The 22346-nt window shown below is 36.6% G+C and overlaps 1 protein-coding gene across 5 annotated transcripts in view; it reads right to left on the bottom strand.

Moving 5' to 3' along the window:
- ANO1 (anoctamin 1) overlaps positions 1-22346 on the bottom strand; it is a 1045885-nt gene that overhangs the window by 390669 nt on the left and 632870 nt on the right. For all 5 annotated transcript variants that reach the window (XM_044082585.1, XM_044082589.1, XM_044082584.1 and 2 more), the window contains one exon: positions 19047-19088. In XM_044082585.1, the coding sequence (XP_043938520.1) occupies positions 19047-19088 (42 nt within the window). The remainder of the gene's footprint in view (positions 1-19046; positions 19089-22346) is intronic.

Consider the following 22346-nt stretch of genomic DNA (forward strand, 5'->3'; position numbering starts at 1 on the left):
GAGGAGGGGTTTCATCTCAGAATCTGTAGTTTTATTGGCCATTTTGGGCTATTTCTATCCCTTTCATCTTTCTGTTTAAAAACCCATGTTTGCGCAGTTTTGTGCATCACGCAGCACCATTTAACTAGGGTTAAACTATTCTCTGTGCTAGAGAAAGTCTGCTCTTTTAACTTTCCCTTAGAACTAGCCAGTTTTCTAGTTTTAGCATTCAAAATTGTTTCTTTGTGCTCAGCACTTGTTCAAAACTTGTCGCAAGCACTAAATCTACAAATTACTGCAGCACTCAACTTTCCTCACTTGTTAGGAAGAAAACAGTTTTTAGTACTTAAATTAATAAGCACCTATCCAGGCATGTCTAAGGGTCAGCTCCTGGTATTTTTCCCTGTTCACCTGATGAACCTGGGCATCTTGGGTCAATGTAACAATTGCCTCGTGTACACTGACAACCCTCTCGTCCTACAACCCAACACTACAACCTGTGAGAGATGCACTTATACAGCCAAACTGGAAGCCAAGCTCTCTCCAGCCAAGACTGTACTAGACAGTTAAGAGGAGAAGGTAAACACCTGCACCACACCACACTCAACACATATTCCATCAAAACTTACACCACCTAAACCCACAGATAGTAACACAAAACATACACCTACATTCACGGAGGCTCCCAATAAAAATCTGCCCAAACAACAGAGAACTCCAAAGCTGAAACACAAGCAACCACCACCCCCCAACACTAGCCAAATGACACATTGCCCACAAAATCAGTGTGCCACTCAACCTCAGCCCATAAGGCAAAACAACATACCCAACACATTAGTCAAAGGTGATTCTATAGTCAGGCACACTGATGTCCCACTCACCAGGCTAAACAAGAAGAAAGTTACTGTCAACTGCCTGTCGGATGCCAGGATCTGCCACATAATGCAAGCACTCAGGTCACTCCACAACAAGTACAAATGTGACTCTGTCATTGTCCATGTTGGTGTGAATGACCTGAGATGTACCTCCCTGGACTGCATGAAAAGAGACATGGAGGAGCTCTTGGATCATCTAGCCCAGGCGGCTATGACCCTAACCCTGAGTAGCATCCTGCCATCACCCAGAATGATACCACAATACAAGGGCAAAATGATTTAATTCAACAATTGGCTACGCTTCTGGTGTCATTCTAAGGGAATCCAGTGTCTGTCTGCCTGGGACGACATGATTGACAGACCACAATGCTTTGCCAGAGTCGCCTGCATCTGTTGCCCCTGGGATTCTGGATACTGGCTAAGGTGCTTGCCACCCCTATAGTGCCTTGTTAGGCAAGGTTCAGACGACAAACTCACCACCATAGCTGGTATAAGCAAGCAAAGTCTGAGGGTAATGCTACTCAATGCTAGAAGTCTAAACCTCAAAATGCACTCACTTGAGGCACTCCTTAAAAAGGAGAACATTGACATCTGTGCAGTGATGGAGACCTGGTTCAAGGCTCCAGAAAGCACCCCTGCATTACCAGGCTATAACTCATACCACACCTTTCAGCCATCTAACCTGGACTGAAACACTAAAGAAGGAAGTGTGTCCATATTCATTTAAGGATATCCACACCTCCAGGCTAGTTGCTCAACATAATGCATATGAAATTATCCAAGTGCAACTAACACTGGGCAAGACTGAAACACAGGTTGTAGCTTGTTACAGATCCTGCGCCATGCCCCAAGATGCCCACTCCATGTTTCTTGATATATTGGGTAATATTTAGGTACAGCTCAATACCCTAATAATGGGCGATTTCAACTACCCCACCATAAACTGGGAAAACTGCTTATGTACTAACTCATTTGCTCAATGCTTTCTGGAATTCATAAATTCCAATGCCCTGGATCAGCTTGTCCATACCCCCACCAGGGGCAGCAATATTCTGGACCTGGTCATTACCAATATGGGCAACCAATGTTCCATGCCCAAGGTCAACTACTTGCTGGTCTGATCTGACCACAAGCTAATCACTCTAGATATCAATATCCTGCCCCCACCCCCCATTAAGGAAACCACTGTAAAAAAACTTCTCCAAATCCAACTTAATGCTTCTTAAAACATAAGTGGCAAGCTTCACGACACCCATACAGACGGAAAATAGAGGTACAACTGCTGACTCCCATACAAATTCATTGTATAAGCACATACATGACTGCATGGATTGTGCCATCCCCAATAGAACCAAGATGCTATCCTCCAAAAAAAGGAAGTCAATCTGGTGGTCCCTTGCCATAAACAAACTCTACAACAGAGGGAAGAAGCTATTGCAAAAAAGAGTAAAATCTCCTGATTGCAGGAGCTCCCTGGTCAGCCTCAGTAAGAAGCTGAGATCCCTCATAAAATCCTCCAAAGCTAGTTATGAAAATAAAATTGTCACTGATTCTAAAGACAACCACAAAGCATTCTACAAGTATGTCAAGAATCTCAATGGCAACACTCAGATCTGCTCTGAGCTACAGCACAATGGCACTAGATATACAGAACCAACTGATATTGACAAACAAGCTGGATAAGCTCAAGTACGAGTAACAAACAAGTGAAAATAAGTCCAAAACTCAAAGGTAGAACAAAATTTTAAATGTAAGAAAGTTTGTTTACAACTTGAAATGCTTTTCGTCACCAAAAATATGGTAACTTCCTCAGAAATAAGTACCCAGTTAGTGCAACAGTTTTAAAATACACAGCATCAAATGGCACATGCTAAAATGAACCAATCAATGAAGTATTTCATTTAAAGAAAAAGTCCATATTAAAACCAATATGTCACATTAATGACAATATAAAACTCTATGCAGACCACTCAAGTGTCTAAAATAAAAACTTGTTGATAGAATGGATAAAATAAGGACACCCTACTATTTATTTGTAAAAGTATATATATATATATATATATATATATATATATATATATATATATATATATATATATATATATATATATATATATGATACTCCTATTGTGTTTAAAGACCAGCTTATATAAGAGAAATCAAGTTTAAACTTCTACAATGCTTGCAGTTTTAACTAGAAGTATTCATCATCTAGTTAAACTTTTTAGTTTTAACAAGCAAGCAATATTGTAAGCCTCATTTAAAATGGGGTATGAAAAAGCATTTAAGCTCAATTGCCATTCTAACTTATGCTCTTCTAGTAGTAATGCTGAAGGACCTCCTCTAATGTCAAGCAAGACCTGGTCAATAGCTTTGAAACAGAACTTGTGACCACCACATAAATTGGAATGTTTAGCTAGTGCATTTTCACATTTATTTTTATCTATGGCATAAATATGCTCATAGATTCTCTCCCTATGTAATAAGCCGGGCAGTTAATGTACATAGCAATGTATATCACTGCCCTAGACTCACAGTTAAGTTTGTAATTAAGGTTAAACTTCCTATTGTTACCAATAGAGAAAGAGTTGCCTGTCTTGATGTATCTACACATCCTGCATGCTCCACAAGTGTACATACCTACAGGTCTCCCACCATGACTTAGAGCTCTACGCTCAAGGAGATTTTTCAAATTAGACCCCTTTCTGTATACCATTTTAGGCAAGCTACCTAACCTGTCAAGTAAGTAATTATCTCTATTGATGAAGGTCCCATTCTTATACAAAATAAACCTAAGTCTTGCACTGTCATTACTCTATGTCATAATGAAACTCACATTAAAGTTCACCTGTTGGTCGATGTTAGATTTTAGATTTGTACTTTGGTTAGTACCTATGTTTAGGAGGTGAGTGTTACCATTAATAAAATGTAAAGCATTATTATTGTTAAAGTGATGGCCAGTGTTTCTGTCCTCGGTAGACTCGTATAACTGATGAGTCAATTTATTCATGGCCTATTAGGAGAGAATGTTTATTTTTACAACACCTGAACACAGGGCAAACCTAGTCTACTACACTCGGTTCTTGGACAATATTTTCATTATTTTTAGAGGTAATGAGGTACAAGTTCATGCATTTATTGACTATTTGAACACCACAACAGGTTTCTTTAAATTTACATTTAATTGCAGTAATGTCACCATTGACTATTTAGATATCAAGTTAACTAAGGACTTGGTAAATAAAAGATTAATTTCAAAGTTTTTTAGGAAAACTACATACTGTAACTCATTTCTGCACTTTACTAGTGCTCACTGATTTACACAAAAAAGATCTATAGTGAAGAGCCAACTTATTAGGGATGCTAGGATGACTTCTTTAGATAAGGACTTTCTAGAGGAATGCCACTTCTTGAGTGGTATGTTTCAAAAACGTGGCTATCCAATAACCTTGATTGACTCTTTAATAGAGGAAATTCAGTGTAAATGTTACAATGGCAACTTTAGACCCCTGCTTTTTAAGAGAGAAGAGTTGACTCATCAGTTATATGAGTCTAATGAGGCCATAAACACTGGCCATCACTTTAACAATAATAATGCTTTACATTTTATTAATGGTAACACTCACCTCCTAAACATAGGTACTAACCAAAGTACAAATCTAACATCGACCAACAGGTGAACTTTAATGCAAGTTTCATTATGATGTATAGTAATGAAAGTCCAAGACTTAGGTTTATTTTATATAAGAACTAAACCTTCATCAGTAGAGATAATTCCTTACTTACGACATATTACAGTTGAAACCGAAAAACTACTAAATAGCAAGAGTGAAAAGCCACCAACCGGATAAAATATAAACTATTTTATTTGAAACGGCAAACTTGTAGCTAAACAGACTTTAACATTAACAATCGAATAATTTCACCTGAATGAACAATAGAAATAAGCTCTTTCTTTTAAAAAGTTTTAAACTTCATCAGACAATCAGTTAAATTACATCACTTCCTTATATAAGCTTCTCTTTTTTCAAAAAATCCCGCTCCCATGGCTAATACAAAATGAGCATGCCCAATAGCGAAAAAGTGACTGTTTCAAAATATTTTACCTTTCCTCCTATATACATTAATAAAAGTACTTATATTACAATAAAATTTATAATTTAAACTTCCTATAAACATTAAACTATATGGGGGTAACTGATACAATTAATATGTAACATTAACTAAATTTTAAATCTTTATTTCAGTAATCCAAATATCAAAAAATTATAAATCTATATATATAAACTACCATATGATATCAGCCTACTTAAGAATAGAAATTCAATAAAATATACACTATATAATTTATATTTTAAAACCTTATTAAATTATTTACTACTTATACAAAAATATATTACAATTTTTATTAAGAACCAATATATATATATATATATATATATATATATATATATATATATCTAAAAAAAATTAAGTTTTTCACCATTCAAAATTACATAAAAAATACATATAAAATTATGTTTATATATATATATATATATATATATATATATATATATATATATATTATATGTTGTATATTAAATGTATCTCAATCATTTCATTAATTTTCATCCATTATCTAACAACCATCCACCTATTTTAATTAATAGATATAATTATTACTGATATAAACTAACCAGATTAAAATTTATAATATTCATTTTAAAAAAACGTTTTTGTCATATTTACGTATGAATAAACGTCAATTTGTTCTTATTACATTTTATATAATATCAAATATAAAATGTAACAATTAATTATAAAATCTTATAAATATTTGTTATAAAAATTAAACATAAAATTAATACTTAAAATACACTATTTAATCTTTAATTTTCTTTCTATTCAATGCTTTTAATTTAAGTATTGGTGCTATGGTACTTCTTTCATTAATACCAGGCCATGTATCTGCTTGTAGTTTAATTTGCCATTGTAATTCTCTTTGTTAAAGTATTAGGCTCCAAGGGGTTTTATCTCTTATCTCTACTTGATCTATAATGGTAAAATAAAACTGATGATTATTAAACTCACTAATATGCTTTGCTAAAGCATTATTCGCTTTATTTTTCTTAATTGCATATTCGTGTTCATAAATTCTTTGAGATAAAGCCCTCTCTGTTTTGCCTACATAAAATGAAGTACATGAGTCACACATGGCTAAATAAACTACAGCTTTTGACCTACAATTATATTTATTTTTTAAAAAATATTTTTTATTTCTTACATAAAAACTCCGAACTACGTTAATTTTATGGCACCAGTTACAAGCACCACACTTATGCATTCCATTTGTTACCTTTTTGTTATTTACATTTTGAGTATTTGATCTTAATAAATCTTTAAAACTTTTCCCTTTTTTATATACAATTTTAGGAAATCCATCAATATGTTTTTTACACTGGGGGTCATCCATTAAAATCCCCCAGTTATTCATAAATATTTCCCTTATTATTTGGTATTCTTGCATAAAAGTGATAACCAAAGCTTTTGTAAATTCATTATCATTTTCATTTTGCACCATTAAATTATTATTAATTATAAGATTTTTTTGTAGTTTCTACTTTAAAAGTTGTGGTCGTATTTAGATCTCCGTTGTCCAAGATATTAACATTCATATTAAGCCCCTTTAATACTGGGCAGAAATAACCATTTATTCTTTTTTGTGTTACTTCGGTAATCAATTTATCAATTAATATAGGTGGATAATTTTTATTAATAAACATACTTCGTAAAAAGTTGCACTCTATTTGAAATTCAGCAAAATTAGTAATCATTCGAGCAGCTCTTACAAGCTGCCCTTTTATAACTGATTTTTTCTGGTGTTCTGGATGTGCACTACTATAATGGAGAAAGCTATTAGAATATGATTCTTTCCTATGGATTAATGAAATATAAGTTTTATTTTCATAATCTTTAATTAAATTAATATCTAAATAATTAATATTATTATTACTTATATTCCATGTGAATTTAAAAAAGGAAGTAGTTCCATTTATGTAAACTAAAAATTCATTTAAAATATCTATATTACTATTCCAGATAAGGCTGATATTATCTTGAAAGCGGTGATAGGATTTAATAAATATATTATATTTACTATTGAATATATATATTTTCTCCCAAAACACCATAACTAAATTCGCGTATGTGCCTCCACACGGTGAATCCATAGCTATCCCTTTTCTCTGTATATAATATTTCTTATCAAAGATAATATAATTATTGTTTAAAATTAATTCCTAAAGTTCAATAATTAAATTAATTCTTGCTTGATAGAATATTGAAATAATATTTCACCTATCCATTCAAGACCTATATTTTGAGGGATCACTGTGTAGAGGTCACATACGTCTATAGTTACCAAAATATCCTGATTATCAAATTTTATATCATTCATATGTTCTAAGAATGTCCATGAGTCTTTACAAATGTACTTTTCTTTTTTAACTATCTTTTTTAGCTCATAATTGACATACTTTGCACATGCTGAAGTAATGGAATCTCTTCCACCTACTAATGGACGCATGGGAGGATCAAGCAAATTTTTGTGAATTTTTGGGTTTCCAAAGAAAACTGAAACTCTAGGCACTGTAATATTTAAATAATTATATAAATCTATATCTATCCGCCTTTCTAAAAACATATCATTGATTTGTGTATAAATTTTCTTATAAGCTAAATTTAATTCATTTAATGATACTTGTTCATATGTATCAGTTTTTAAAATTATTTCCATTTTTTATTTATACATCTCATTACTCATAATGACCGCACCCCTTCCTTATTTGGCTTCATAATTCTAATTTTCTCTTTTTGTAATACCTTTAAGATATTTTGTTCATTTATACTTAAATTTGGAGGGTAGTCTATCCTTTTATTCCATTTATCTAAATTCTTTAGCTGATATTCACACATTTTCTCATATAATATCAGCTTAGGATGCAAGGGAGGATTAAAAGTGCTGGAAATATTAAACTTGTGTGACTCATTATATATAAAATCCTGGTGCATCAAGGAAAAATTTATTTTTCTTAAAAATAACTTCATATCTATCATAACAGATGTGAAATCAAATGCTTTAGATGGAACAAAAGTATAACCTTTAGATAATAGATTTGCTACATCTTGATTCACTTCAATGTTAGAAAAATTAAACACTTTAAAATCTCCAGCACTATTCACAATTATATGTTTCAATGCATTCTCAGTTAGTCCATCCTGACACATTTGTAAGTCCAATTGGTTGGTATCACCATATGAATCCACCAACCTATTATTGTCTATGTTCTCCATTGTTTGTCCTTTGGCCTGGCCTCTTGAAACCCCACTGCTTGATAACTTGGAAAGGGTTTTTTATTTTTAAGTCTTTCAGAATGCCTTAGTTCTGGGAATTATTCATTGTAGGCCAAGTCATTATGCTGTTCAATGTCATTTTGATCATGTACTGCAATATTTATTTTATTATTGTTATTATGACCATAACTTTTATTCCTTCTGTTTTGCCCACCTGGAGGACTAGGATGTGCTAATCAATTAGCATATTGATTAATGTCTCTTTCTAATTTATTCATTTTCCCATTCTTCAGTTTACTGATGTACTGTTCAATACTATGATATCAAATGAAATATCAGATCGAATGATGTTATCAAGTTGGTCTAATTCTACTATGAGCTGATCTATTTCCATTTGATTATACTTAATTAACACATCTAATAAATCTTTGCCACTTTTGTCAAATAGCTGAAGTAACTCAATATGCATATTATATATAAATTTATAATTTTTTTATATTTGGATTACTGAAATAAAGATTTAAAATGTAGTTAGTTACATATTAATTGTATCAGTTACCCCCATATAGTTTAATGTTTATAGGAAGTTTAAATTATAAATTTTATTGTAATACAAGTACTTCTATTAATGTATATAGAGGGAAGATAAAATATTTCCAAACAATCACTTTTTCACTACTGGGCATGCTCGTTTTGTATTAGCCATGGGAACGGGATTTTTTGAAAAAAGAGAAGCTTATATAAGGAAGTGATGTAATTTAACTGATTGTCTGATTAAGTTTAAAACTTGTTAAACGAAAGCGCTTATTTCTATTGTTCATTCAGTTGAAATTATTCAATTGTTAATGTTAAAGTCTGTTTAGCTACAAGTTTGCCGTTTCAAATAAAATAATTTATATTTTATCCGGTTGGTGGCTTTTCGCTCTTGCTATTTAATAATTCCTTACTTGACAGGTTAGGTAGCTTGCCTGAAATAGTATACAGAAGGGGGTCTAATTTGAAAAATCTCCTTGAGCGTAGACCTCTAAGTCATGGTGGGAGACCTGTAGGTATGTACACTTGTGGAGCATGCAGGATGTGTAGATAAAGACAGGCAACTCATTCTCTATTGGTAACAATAGGAAGTTTAACCTTAATTACAAACTTAACTGTGAGTCTAGGGCAGTGATATACATTGCTATGTGCATTAACTGCCCGGCGTTTTACGTAGGTAAAATGGATCATAAGTTCCGGAAGAGAATCTATGAGCATATTTATGCCATAGATAAAAATAAATATGAAAATGCACTAGCTAAGCATTCCAATTTATGTGCAGGTCACAAGTTCTGTTTCAAAGCTATTGACCAGGTCTTGCTTGACATTAGAGGAGGTCCTTCAGCATTACTACTAGAAAAGTGTAAGTTAGAATGGCAATTGAGCTTAAATGCTTTTTCATACCCCGGTTTAAATGAGGCTTGCAATATTGCTTGCTTGTTAAAACTAAAAAGTTTAACTAGATGATGAATACTTCTAGTTAAAACTGCAAGCATTGTATAAGTTTAAACTTGATTTATCTTATGTAAACTGGTCTTTAAGCACAATAGGAGTATCATATATATACATTTTTACAAATAAATAGTAGGGTGTCCTTATTTTATCCATTCTATCAACAAGTTTTTATTTTAGACACTTGAGTGGTCTGCATAGTTTTATACCATCATTAACGTGACATATTGGTTTTAATATGGACTTTTTCTTTAAATGAAATACTTCATTTATTGGTTCATTTTAGCATGTGTCATTTGATGCTGTGTATTTTAAAAGTGTTGCACTAACTGGGTACTTATTTCTGAGGAAGTTACCATACTTTTGGTGACGAAAAGCGTTTCAAGTTGTAAATAAACTTTCTTACGTTTAAAATTGTGTTCTACGTTGGACTTTTGGACTTTTTTTCACTTGTTTGTTACTCATAGGTTCATAGGTTCATAGGTTCATACTAGGCTATCTGCCCGAGGGCATTTATAAGCCTAGCCCATAGTTTTGTGGCTTACGCCACCCCTTTAGTTTGGAGAAACTATGCCCATTATTTTGCTGTGCCTCTGTCAAGCAGTGACACTGAGGTAACCCCTGGGGTGTATCTGCGATCTCCCATCCATTGGTCAAGATTCCTCTTGAACAAGGCCAGCGAGGTGCACTGCCTCACATAAACCGGGATTTTGTTCCACAGAATAGGGAGTCTTTGGGTGATGAATCTATCCCTCCAGCACGTCCTATTAATAACCGTGTCGAGGTTTAAGTCTCCCGCCCTTGTGGCTCTGAGGGATCTAGATTTTTTGAGATGAAGCATGTTCATCAAATCTGGGTTTGACATGGCCTTGTATGTCAGGCATAGGTCACCTCTGAGCAAGCGGTAAGCAACTGAATATAACTGGAGTTCTTTCAGTCGGGCAGCATAAGACAGATTGTTGAGACCCTTTATCCTTTTGGTGAGGAACTTTTGTGGCCTCTCCAGCTGCTGCAAGTGTCGGGTCAGATACATTCCGAATGGGGCATTGTACTCGATCATTGGTCTGATGAGTGATGAGTATAGGAGACTATGACTTCCCTTGATCTAGATGTGAATCCCTTCATGATAAGGTGGGCAATGTAGAAGGTCTTCCTAACTACTTTAGCAATATGAGTGTCGAATGAAAGGCTACTGTCAACCTGGGTTCCCAGGTCCCTAATAACTTCTTCTGTGTTCAGGGGATTTCCACCTATATGGTAGCTAGGGGTAACCTTATTTTTCCCGAAGGGTATGACTATGCATTTCTTGGCATTTAACTTTAGGCCATGGCTCTGGCACCAGTTATCCATTTCTGTGAGACCCTTCTGAAGGATATCTGTGCTGGATGTGTTTTCAACTACGGCGCCCAGTTTGCAGTCATCTGCAAACTTTGTCAGCCATAACCCTCCTGTGTTTGCTTGTACTTCAGAAAAGTAGATGCCAAACAAGAGTGGGCCCAGGACTGAGCCCTGTGGGACACCACTTGTGACAGGCTTTGAGTCTGACATGGCGCCAGCAACTCTGACCCTGTGGGTTCTGTCACTCAGCCAGTTTGCAACCCATCTTGTAATGTATGGGTTTACATTTAAGTTGATGAGTTTTTCAATGATACCCGAGTGAGGTATTGTATCAAAAGCCTTCGCCAGGTCTAGGTACCATGGATGGTACCATAGAACCAACTGATATTACCAACATCCTGGCAGATAGGTTCAGTGCAAACTGCACCCCCCAAGGGGCCCATCACTATACCGGAAGAATGCAAAGCCCCTGTAATCACAGCTGCACAAGTAAAGACTGCATTCTCCAAAGCCAAGAACACAGCATCCATGGTACCTGACAACATCCCAGGCTGCATTCTGCACAAACTACAGAATGAACTGGCACCCCAGCTAAGTACCATGTTCAATCATAGCCTCACTTCAGGCTTTGTGCTTACTGAATGGCTTTCAGCGATGGTTATCCTACTCCACAAAGGGGCACCACCACAGACCCCGGGAACTACTGCCCCATTAGACTGACGAGCCTGGTCTGCAAGGCTATGGAACATATCATCCTGGAGCTTATAAACAAAGACACAGGTAACCTCCAAACTCTGAACCCCACTCAGTTTGGGTTTATAAAAGGTCATGTCTCCTAAACCTGACTGACTTCTTTGAAGCAGTCACCAGAGCCATGGACGAGGGTAAGGTGGTGCACACATCCTATCTTGACCTCCCCAAGGTTTTCAACACCATCCCCCACTCTGGAATTATAGATAAACTCACTAGACTCTACATAAATCCCTATGTCACAAGATAGGTGGCCAACTGGCTCACTGACCAAACCCACACAGTGAAAGCAGCCGACTCCAAATCCAACTTCAGACCAGTCCAAGTGGAGTACCACAGGGCTCAGTCCTGCATCGTCTCTTATTTGGCATCTACTTCTCAGAAGTCCAGGATAATACAGCAGGTCTTTGGCTAACAAAGTTCACAGACGACTGCAAACTAGGTGCCATAATAGAATCACCTAATGATGTGGGCATTCTACAAAAGGGCCTCAATAAGACTGATGCTTGGTGTCAGTCGTGGCCTCAAGCTCAATGCCAAGAAGTGCATTGTCACCCCCTTTGGGAAAAACACTGTACCCATGAACTACCAAATAGGCAGTAGCCTAATAAACACCAAAAGTGTGATAAGAGATCTTGGGACACAGGTGGATAGTAGTCTCTCCTTTGATAATCACATCGCCACAGTAGTCAGGACATCCTTCTACATGGCACACCTCATCACAAAGGGATTCACCTCCAGAAAAAAAAAGTCATTGTTCCTCTCTACTCATCCCTCATCAGACCCATTATAGAGTACAACACCCCATTTGCCATGTGCCTTGCAAGACATCTACAACATCTAGAAAGGCCACAGAAATACCTCACTAAGAGGATTACCAGCCTCAAACAGATGCCATATGCAGATCATCTCAAAAAACTCCAGCTCGATTCTGTCACTTATCGCCTACTCAGAGGCGACCTCTGCCTAACATAAATAGCCATGTCAAATCCAGAGCTGTTGGACATGCTATACTTAAAGAAACCCCAATCCCTCTAAGCCACATGCTCCAGGCATCTAAACCTTGCCACCACAATAAACAGAACACGCTGGAGGGTTAGTTTCCTGTCCCAGAGACTTCCCATGCTCTGGAACAGACTACCCATTCATGTCAAGCAAAGCTCCTCATTAGCTCTCTTTAAGAAAAACCTTGACAATTGGATGGGAAATAGGAAATTCACTCCAAGGATCACTTCTGTGGCTCTGCTAGACAGAGGTGCAGGAAAATAACTTTCTTGGGTGGCGAAAGCCAGGGAACTTTTTTGGCTAGGCTTATATAGACCCTAGGGCCGATAGTCTAGTGCCTACCTATGAACCTAATTATCATTAATAGAATACCATACAGAATCTGGTCACCAAGATTTTTGGAACCATACATTAGTTTTAAGTATGAAGCCCCTATCACCTGCAAGTGTTACTCCCAGCTTACAAATAATGCATGTTTCTGGACACACATACCCATTCACTAATCACCTTTGAAATTATAGGGTTAATCAGGTTACATAAAATCCTCGTCAGTGATATGTTTCTGTAGCAGAGGGTTACAGACAAAACAGACTACCAAAGGCTGTCATTTTTTTATCTAAGTGCCCCCTTGTGTCTTCTCTTATCCGTATCACAAAAGGCTTCAGTGTCATCTGGCACCACATACTATAATCATATGAATGTTTTTTTTTATATTTCTCTTCCCTTCCTTTGCAGTTGAACTCTACTTAATCTGCAGAATGTTATTATTAATTACTTTGCACTAAACTTGCTTCTTTGTTAATACTATTTTGTGTTGAATACATTGCTGTGATGTAATTTATATAGATTTAACTTCAGCATTTGACAGGGTCATACATAAAACACTGATCAATAAATTAGTACAACTAGGTATTGATGTACCCTTGATAAGATTGATTGCTGCATGGCTCACAAATAGGCCTTGCAAGTATCATACAGCAACTGGGCAGGTGAAATTCTTGGTTACAGTCAGGGTGTCCCGCAGGACTTTGTCCTAGACCCTTACTTGTTTAGATTGTATCTTTCAGACCTATCTTTTTCATCTGAGGTGTTCTACAGTCTATATGCAGACGACCTGAAATTGGGTAAACTGATTACATGTGGTTCAGATAAGGCATGTCTGCAAAACAACTTGACTAAATTGACCATTTAGCACAGGAGAACAATATGCTGATAAATACATCAAAAACTAAGCATATAAGATTTGGGAGACATAAATTGAAAGGTGGATATCTAATACAGCACACAGTGATTGAAACTGTCGACTCATTTAAGGACCTGGGTATAGGGGTTCATAGGTTGGTACTAGGCTATCGGCCCTAGGGCCTATACAAGCCTAGCCATAAACAATTCCTTGGCTATTTCTTCCCACACTATTTACTTCCCTGGACCCCTGTCTAGCAGGGTGACTGACGTGATCCCCATGGTGAATTTCCTTTCTCCCATCCAATCGTCACGGTTCCTTTTGAAGAGGGCCAAAGAGGTGCTCTGCTTGACATGTATGGGCAGTCTATTCCAGAGTCTGGGGAGTCTCTGGGTCAGGAACCGATCCCTCCAGCATGTTTTGTTTATTGTGATGACAAGGTTTAGATCCCTGGAGTGTGTGGCTCTGAGGGATTGGGATTTCTTTAAGTGTAGCATGTCCAACAGCTCTGGGTTTGACATGGCCTTGTATGTTAAGCAGAGATCGCCTCTGAGTAGATGTTATGTGACAGAGTATAGCTGGAGTTTTTTAAGGCGGTCAGCATAGGGTATCTGCTTTAGACCTTTGCTTCTTTTAGTGAGGTATTTCTGCGGCCTTTCCAGTTGTTGCAGATGTCTTGAGAGGTACATACTAAATAGAGTGTTGTATTCTATAATGGGTCTAATGAGGGATGAGTACAGTGGGACAATGACCTTTTTTCTGGATGAAAAGCCCTTATACCACATAGAAGGATTTCCTGACTGTTGTGGCGATGTGGTTATCGAAGGTGAGACCACTGTCCACCTGTGTCCCTAAGTCACTTATCACATTTTCGGTGTTTAGTGTACTGCCACCTATGTGGTAATTCACAGGTACATGTTTTTCCCAAAGGGGATAACTATACATTTCTTGGCATTGAGCTTGAGCCCATGGTTCTGGCACCAAACATCTGTTTCTGTAAGGCCCTTTTGTAGAGTATCCACATCATTTGGGAATTCAATAATGGCTCCCAGTTTGCAGTCATCTGCAAACTTTGTTAGCCAGAGTCCCTTAGTGTTGGCCTGTACTTCAGAGAAGTAGATGCCATACAAAAGCGGTCCCAGGACTGAACCCTGAGGTACTCCACTTGTCTGGAGCTGGATTTTGAGTCAGCTACTTTTACAGTGTGGTTACTATCAATAAGCCAGTTGGCATCCCATCGAGTGATGTAGGGATTAATGCCCAGATTAATGTGTTTATCTATGATTCCAGAGTAGGGGATGGTGTCAAAGGCCTTTGCAAGGTCCAGATAGGCTGTGTGGACTGCCTTACCCTTGTCCATTGCTCTGGAGACTGATTCAAAGAAGCCAATCAGGTTCAGGAGACAAGATCAGCCCCTCACGAACCCAAACTGGGTGGGGTCCAGTGTTTGAAGGTTGCCATTGTCTTTGTTTATAAATTCCATGATAATACATTCCATGGCCTTGCAGATCAGGCTCGTCAGACTGATGGGGCAGTAGTTCCTGGGATCCAAGGTGGATTCGCCCTTGTGGAGTGGGATAGCTGTACCTGTGCGCCACTCAGAGGGCATGAAGCCGGAGGTGAGAGTATGATTAAACATGACACTTAGGTGAGGTGTCAGTTCATTTTGTAGTTCATGCAGTACATAGCCCGGGATGTCATCTGATCCCGTGGATGCTGTATTCTTAGCTTTGGAAAGTGCATTTTTTACCTGTGTGGCTGTTATTACTGGAATTTGGCAATCTTCCGGTATTGAGATAGGCTGTTTAGGGGGTGAGATAGGGGTGAAGTTAGCACTGAATCGATCTGCCAGGATATTGGCAATATCCTTGGGATTAGTATATTTAATGCCATTCTGTTGTAGCTCAGAGCAGATCTGAGCATTGCCATTTAGATTCTTGACATAGTTATAGAATGCCTTGTGGTTGTCTTTGGAATCTTTGGCAATTTTATTTTCATAACTAGCTTTGGAGGATTTTATGAGGGATCTCAGCTTATTACTGAGGCTGGTAAGGGAGTTTTTTGCATCCTGGGATTTTCCTCTTTTCTGCAACAGTTTCTTCCTTTTGTTGTAATGTTTGTTTATGGCAGGGGACCACCAGATTGGCTTCCTTTTTTTTGGAAGAGAGCATCTTGGTTCTGTTTGGGATGGCACGATTCATGCATGAGTGTATGTGCTCATACAGTGCCTTAGTGTAGGACTCAGCAGTCGAACTTTCAGTTCCCGTCTGCATGGGTGTCATGAAGTTTGTCACTTCTGACTTGAGTAGCATGAAGTTGGCTTTGGAGAAGTCTTTTATGGAGGTTTCTTTACTGGGGGGGGTGGGGGTGGGATGTGGATGTTAAGAGTGATTAGCTTATGGTCTGACCTGACCAACGAGGGGGTGACCATAGGTGTGGAGCATCGATTTCCCATGTTGGTAATGACCAGGTCTAGGATATTAGAGCCCCTGGTGGGACTATGGATTAGTTGATCCAGGGCGTTGGAATTTATGAATTCCAAGAACCATTAGGCAAAGGCATTGGTGCACTAATAGTTTTCCCAGTTAATGGCAGGGTAGTTGAAATCACCCAGTATTAGGGTGTTTGGTTGTATCTTAATATTTTCCAGTATGTTTAAAACGGTGTAGTGAGAAGCTTGGGGGATGGTGGGGTAGATTCAGCTATGAGTTTTTCTAATCATATCAACCAATTGGTTAATGATAGTTATAGAACTGTAGGTTCTATAAAAAGATTTATAAAGTCTAGGAATTCAAAAATGATGAAGTCATTTTTTGTTAGTTACATTACACCCAAAATGAGTATGGAATAACAATATGGAAACCCTATAAGAAATTAAGCATGAGTAAACTGGAAAGAGTACAGCGGAAATATACCAAGGAAGTCCATGAATATGAAAATTTAAGTTATGAAAGACTAAAATATCTGTACTTGTGCATTGTCTCTTACAGATATCTAAGAAGAAATCTTATTCGAGTATATAGGGCATTTAGAGACAACTACTTCTGAGAATGTTTAGGGTTATCAAAAAGTACTAGAGAATCATTAGACAATCTATGTAGAAAAGTCTATAGAAATGAGAAGTGTACTAAGTGGTTCTCTGACAGAATAGGTGATGCATGGAACAGCTTACCAAATTACATTAAAGCAAGTATTAGTTTAGATCTTTTTAAGAACAGCCTGGACACTTGTTATGGGAACAAGTGTTTTGTTATACTGGCAAGTTAGAAGGGCTTCAATGCCCGTGCTTGAAACATTTGTATGTATGCATGCAAAGGACACAAACATCACTGGCACAGTTGATGGCTACAGCCTCATTAGTCTGACAGTCTGCTTTCAAAAGTTCTAGAATAATTTTTGTGCTCTGTACCCCATTCAACGTAATGGAGACGGTTTGTTTTATGGTGTTCAAGGACATAATGCGTTTCTTTCTAATTCACACAAAAATAATAATTAATAAGTAAAATAACATAAATGACCAATCCAGACTAAATGACTTTTCCTTTCTTCAGTCATATTTCCCTATTTAAATATCCATATCTTTCTCTGCTATCACAAATTACTTAATTACTGTACTGTTCCAAAAAAAAAAAAAAAAAAAAGTACAAACAATTTCTTCAACAATTATGTTTATACAACCTTTCTTAATATATAGTTAGGACTATTTGTTTTTCATCTGTTTTTTTTAGCTGTATTTTTTACTAGACTAAAATGTATGCATTGTTGCTTAAATGTTTAACCTTGTTTTCAATTGTGGAGCTTTTCTCCCCGGGCCTCCTCTGAAAATGGAAATTATCCAGCTGGACTAGCCCGGTCAACAAATGTAAAATAAATAAAAATAAAATAAATAAATATACATAAATAAAGTAACATTAATAGTGCGCAACACTGGTTAAGCTTATGACAAAGGTTTCATTTCTTTCACCCTGTCTTTGCATATCCTGTGACCCCAAGTAAGTTAGTAAATTTCCTGAAGATTCAAAATGAAAAGTGATTAAGAATGGATTCCTAGTTAACAAATGTCAAGTGACAGAATATATGTTTCATTGATTATTATAAGTGTAGTTATATTTGGTTGAATGTACACTTCACTGAATTTGCAAATAATAATTTTTTTTTTTACTGTAGATGTAGTGGACAGTAGTTAATATGTGTGGGTCAGGTAAGTGTTGGTTTGAATTTTTAATGCTGAAACTTTCAGATGTACTGAAAGTTTCAGGACTGGGATGGGAGTGAATGTGTAGGGAAGGTAGGGTCAGAGTAAGAGCCTAGGGAAGGAACAGATTTAGTTTTCTGCATGTATGATGCAGTGTGTTATGTGCCTGACTATCTTGCATAGTGGTACTGTTACAGAAAGGCTTTTTACTGAAGGTAATGTATAGGGTTGGGGATAGGGGCAGAGGATTGGTTAGGCTTATGGTTAGCACAAATTAGTAAGAATGAACAGGTATACAGAGAGATATAATTTACTTTCATTTTGCATGCAATTGTTTTCCCAGTTATAATGTTTCCTCTGCTTTATATGAAGCTGGGCACAGGCTTAAGCCATTCACACAAACAGATCAGGATATTTTATTTTCTTTACATTTCTCTCCATCTCATATTTCTCATGCCAAGCTAAGTAAAGATATCTGTAGAGATGCTGTAAATAATTGCTGTTATCTTACAATGGGTGTAAAGGTGTATACAGCTCATCACTTGCATGATAGCACCGCAGAAGGCTTTTAATGTGTGTCATTTGGCAGTACTTCACACCTCCCAGCACAAATAATGCACAATTCATGATAATTAAATTTGATTTACTTTCCAGGATAGTAATACACTTAAGCAACAGGCAGAAGAGGGCCATTTTTTGTGAAACGAGAACAGTGTTAATTGCTGTTAAATGTGAATAAAGATTTAACTGCTTAGCAGCACCTGCCAGCCCACCCCCCCACGATATTTTGAATGATACAACTCCAATGAACAACCGCACACATCTAGCTATGAAACCAAGATTCAGGAGGTAGTCCTGCGAGTGAATCATTCTGAATGCTGAGATATAGGAGTCAACTTACTTTTCTGTCATTAGGTTCGGCATTTTCACCTTCATAATCACCCTGTAAATAAAACAAGTTAAAATTTGTACATTTAATATAAAGTGAATGTGTAAACTTAATAACAGGTAAAATCTGTAAGGACTTCTAATCAATTCTCTGAAATATTATGCTCAGGAAATTAACTGTTGCATATTTTAAATATTCTGAAAAAAAAAACAGGTAAAGAAAACAAAAAAAAAATGTTTTTATTTTCTTAACAGTTCTGACAATTGAATAATTAATTGGTGAAGAAAAAATGGTAATAGCCAGAATCACATGTAGCTGTTACTGCATGATAAAACTGCTAGTTATTAAAAATATATAAATAACAAACATAGCATTACAGTACCCCTGAATATATGTTACCTCTTGTGTTTCAGTGGCAGAAATAAGAAGGTGAAAAGACTGAATATTTTCTAAAATTAATTAAGAAGAAAAAATTCAGGAACTGAATGTCCCCACCATGAAATGGATAAACTAATTTGCAGCAATGAATTTTAACACAGCATCTAGCCACATAGGTAGAAACAATAATTATTAGGGCAACTTTCAAGAGAGGCTCCAAATACATAACGCAGGACGCATAGGTAATCACTTTGTAATAGAGCAACATAGGATGGTAAATATTCACTCAGTTTATTCATGTATTCATCTGTCTGTTTATTAATATATATTTTGTAATCAAGTTAAGACCTATTCAAGGAGAAAGTTTAGAAGCACTATCTGGTTAAATAACTTGCTCATTCACACAGCATGTAAGTGGAGAATGCGGGAATCAAGCCCATGACTACAAGTTAAATATCATTAGTGGAGAATGCGAGAATCAAGCCCATGACTACAAGTTAAATATCGTTAGTGGAGAATGCGGGAATCAAGCCCATGACTACAAGTTAAATATCATTAGTGGAGAATGCGGGAATCAAGCCCATGACTACAAGTTAAATATCATTTGTAGCCCATGGCCTCCATCATCTGCACTGCACTGCCAGATATATTTGACTCTGAATTTACAGTCAATAGTGGAAATAAAACCTACCTGCCTTAAACAGATATCTCAATTATAGAATTCTAAATTTCAAAGCAATCAAAGCTCACCAGCCCACCTCGTTGTAGACATAAAAAAGACTGATCAATCTGTTTGTACAAAAGCACAAACACCTCTATGCATGCTATATGAGACATCTTACAGGTTTACCTGTTGAAGTAAGTTCATATCTTTAAATATCATCTCAAGCCGTAATTTAAACCTGTCTGTAGTATTAAAGTGCCATCTGTCTTTCCATTCCATCTTCTGTTATGCTCCCAAAACAGATATAATGTCATATGTATGTTACTGGAATTCAAATACTAATTTATGTTTTCATTGCCAGCACATAAGTATAAGGAATAAATGTATGGCATCTACAGAATGGCTGAAGAAGCATTAAATGTTGTGGCCTGCATGAAGCGCTGAAGGGGAAATAATCCATTTCCATATCTGCATTAAGAATTTTTTTACCTGCATTTAATCAAGCTTAGATGAGGTGAAGGACGTGGTAACAACGTCACAGTTCTATGAAGCTCTGGAAACAGTTTTAGATTTGCTAGTTATTGATCTGTGTGTTGAATATCTTGCTATTATGTAGCCATCTCTCCCTGATCTCCCTGACCTACACCAAACAAATGCCTCCACAGACACCGGAGCTAAAGAAATGAATCTCCACAAGCAAATAAGTAAAATATCCTGGAAGACAGATACATTACTCACATGTTCTACAATCTCTAGAATAATTTTATTTTACATGTATAAAATAGAGCATTACTCACATGTTCTACAATCTCTAGAATGATTTTATTTTACATGTATAAAATAGAGCTACCTTCACTTTCTTTAACACAAACCTTAACAATTGAATGAGTACTGATATATTCAATCTAGCCCTGAATTCCTTTGCCCTTCCTGGTGGCAAGAGGTGCCCCATGAGGGTGAACTGAGTCTGCCTTGTAAACTCTATACTTGTATTAAGAGGAGTCTCTTGTGATGGGAATTTCCATCTGTGACTGGCATTAACTGAATTAGCAGATCAATAAGATCTTGTCCTGATGAGTAAGATGATTTATGGTATGAAACTATATCCCAGAGGATATTGCTGCGAAGCACCTACCTATGATGTCAGCTAGGATACGTCTGTCTGGAGTGGAATACTAGCTGGACCAGAATTTATATTGTGAGAAAACTTCATAAGAGTCGAACAATTTCCAGTCCATAGGGAAGAAATAGGAAAACAACAGCCACGACCAGCAGAGAAAAGCAAGTATTTAATCACCTCTAGCACCTTTCTAAATGCCTTCAAGGAGTAAATCATAAGTTACAAAAATACGCAATATATAGTAAAACTATTTAAGACATGAACAGAATAACCTGAGTAGAAAGAATCTTCTAGTTAATTAAATGTTTCCAATTACATTCATTGTTTAATCCCCCAGGTATCAGAGTACTATATTTCATGATATAGAAAGCTTCCTTATGCTTGTGTTTTTTACACAGAGGAGAAATAGTTTGTTTTATACTGCCGCTTGGGCATCTGAAACCCTCCAAAATAAACAAGTGCTGACTTCCCCAGTACCAGAGAATGGGGTTCATAACATTAACTAAGGAGACCATCTCAGAGGAGACAGGAGTCTGTTCATTACTTATATAGGAAGAGAGATGATTCTAAGGTTGGAGATAATTCCTTTTAAGGAAAGGAAAGTGTACCAGCAGGACGCTGTAGCTCCTTATGGTGGAGGATTTTGTCTTATGACTTTGCCCCAAAAGACAATGAGTGCCAAAAGACAAAGAGGGCAACGTTCTCAATAATAAAAGACAGAAGGCATGTCTGTCTCGTCTAGAGATGGCACAATAATACATGTTTATAGAAGCTGAATATTCTCTGAAGGAAGAAAATGATAAGCATGAAGAATAACCAGATCCAGTGCCGCTGAGATTAAGATTAGACATTTCCTTAGCCAGCTTTCCATGGGGACTTTATGGTCAGTGATTCAAAAGACAAGGTGTTTCCAGAGAGAAACATGGATCACCATTATGGTTAGCAGCACTGATCTGTTTATGAAACTTTGGTGGTATGACAGTTTTGCAGGGGTGTCAGTTTATCGCTGTACCAAGGAAATATGAAATTTAAGGTACTGTCAGGAACATTGACTTCAAGAGTATCCCATAACCAGGTAGGTGGTGTTATGCATTGGAAATGGTCTAATAAACACTACAAGAGCAGCTCATAATGGGGTAGATGCTGTCAT

This window comes from Protopterus annectens, chromosome 9.part0 (assembly GCF_019279795.1).
Source record: "Protopterus annectens isolate FY-2018-M chromosome 9.part0, PAN1.0, whole genome shotgun sequence".
In the NCBI taxonomy this organism is placed as follows: Eukaryota; Metazoa; Chordata; order Ceratodontiformes; family Protopteridae; genus Protopterus; species Protopterus annectens.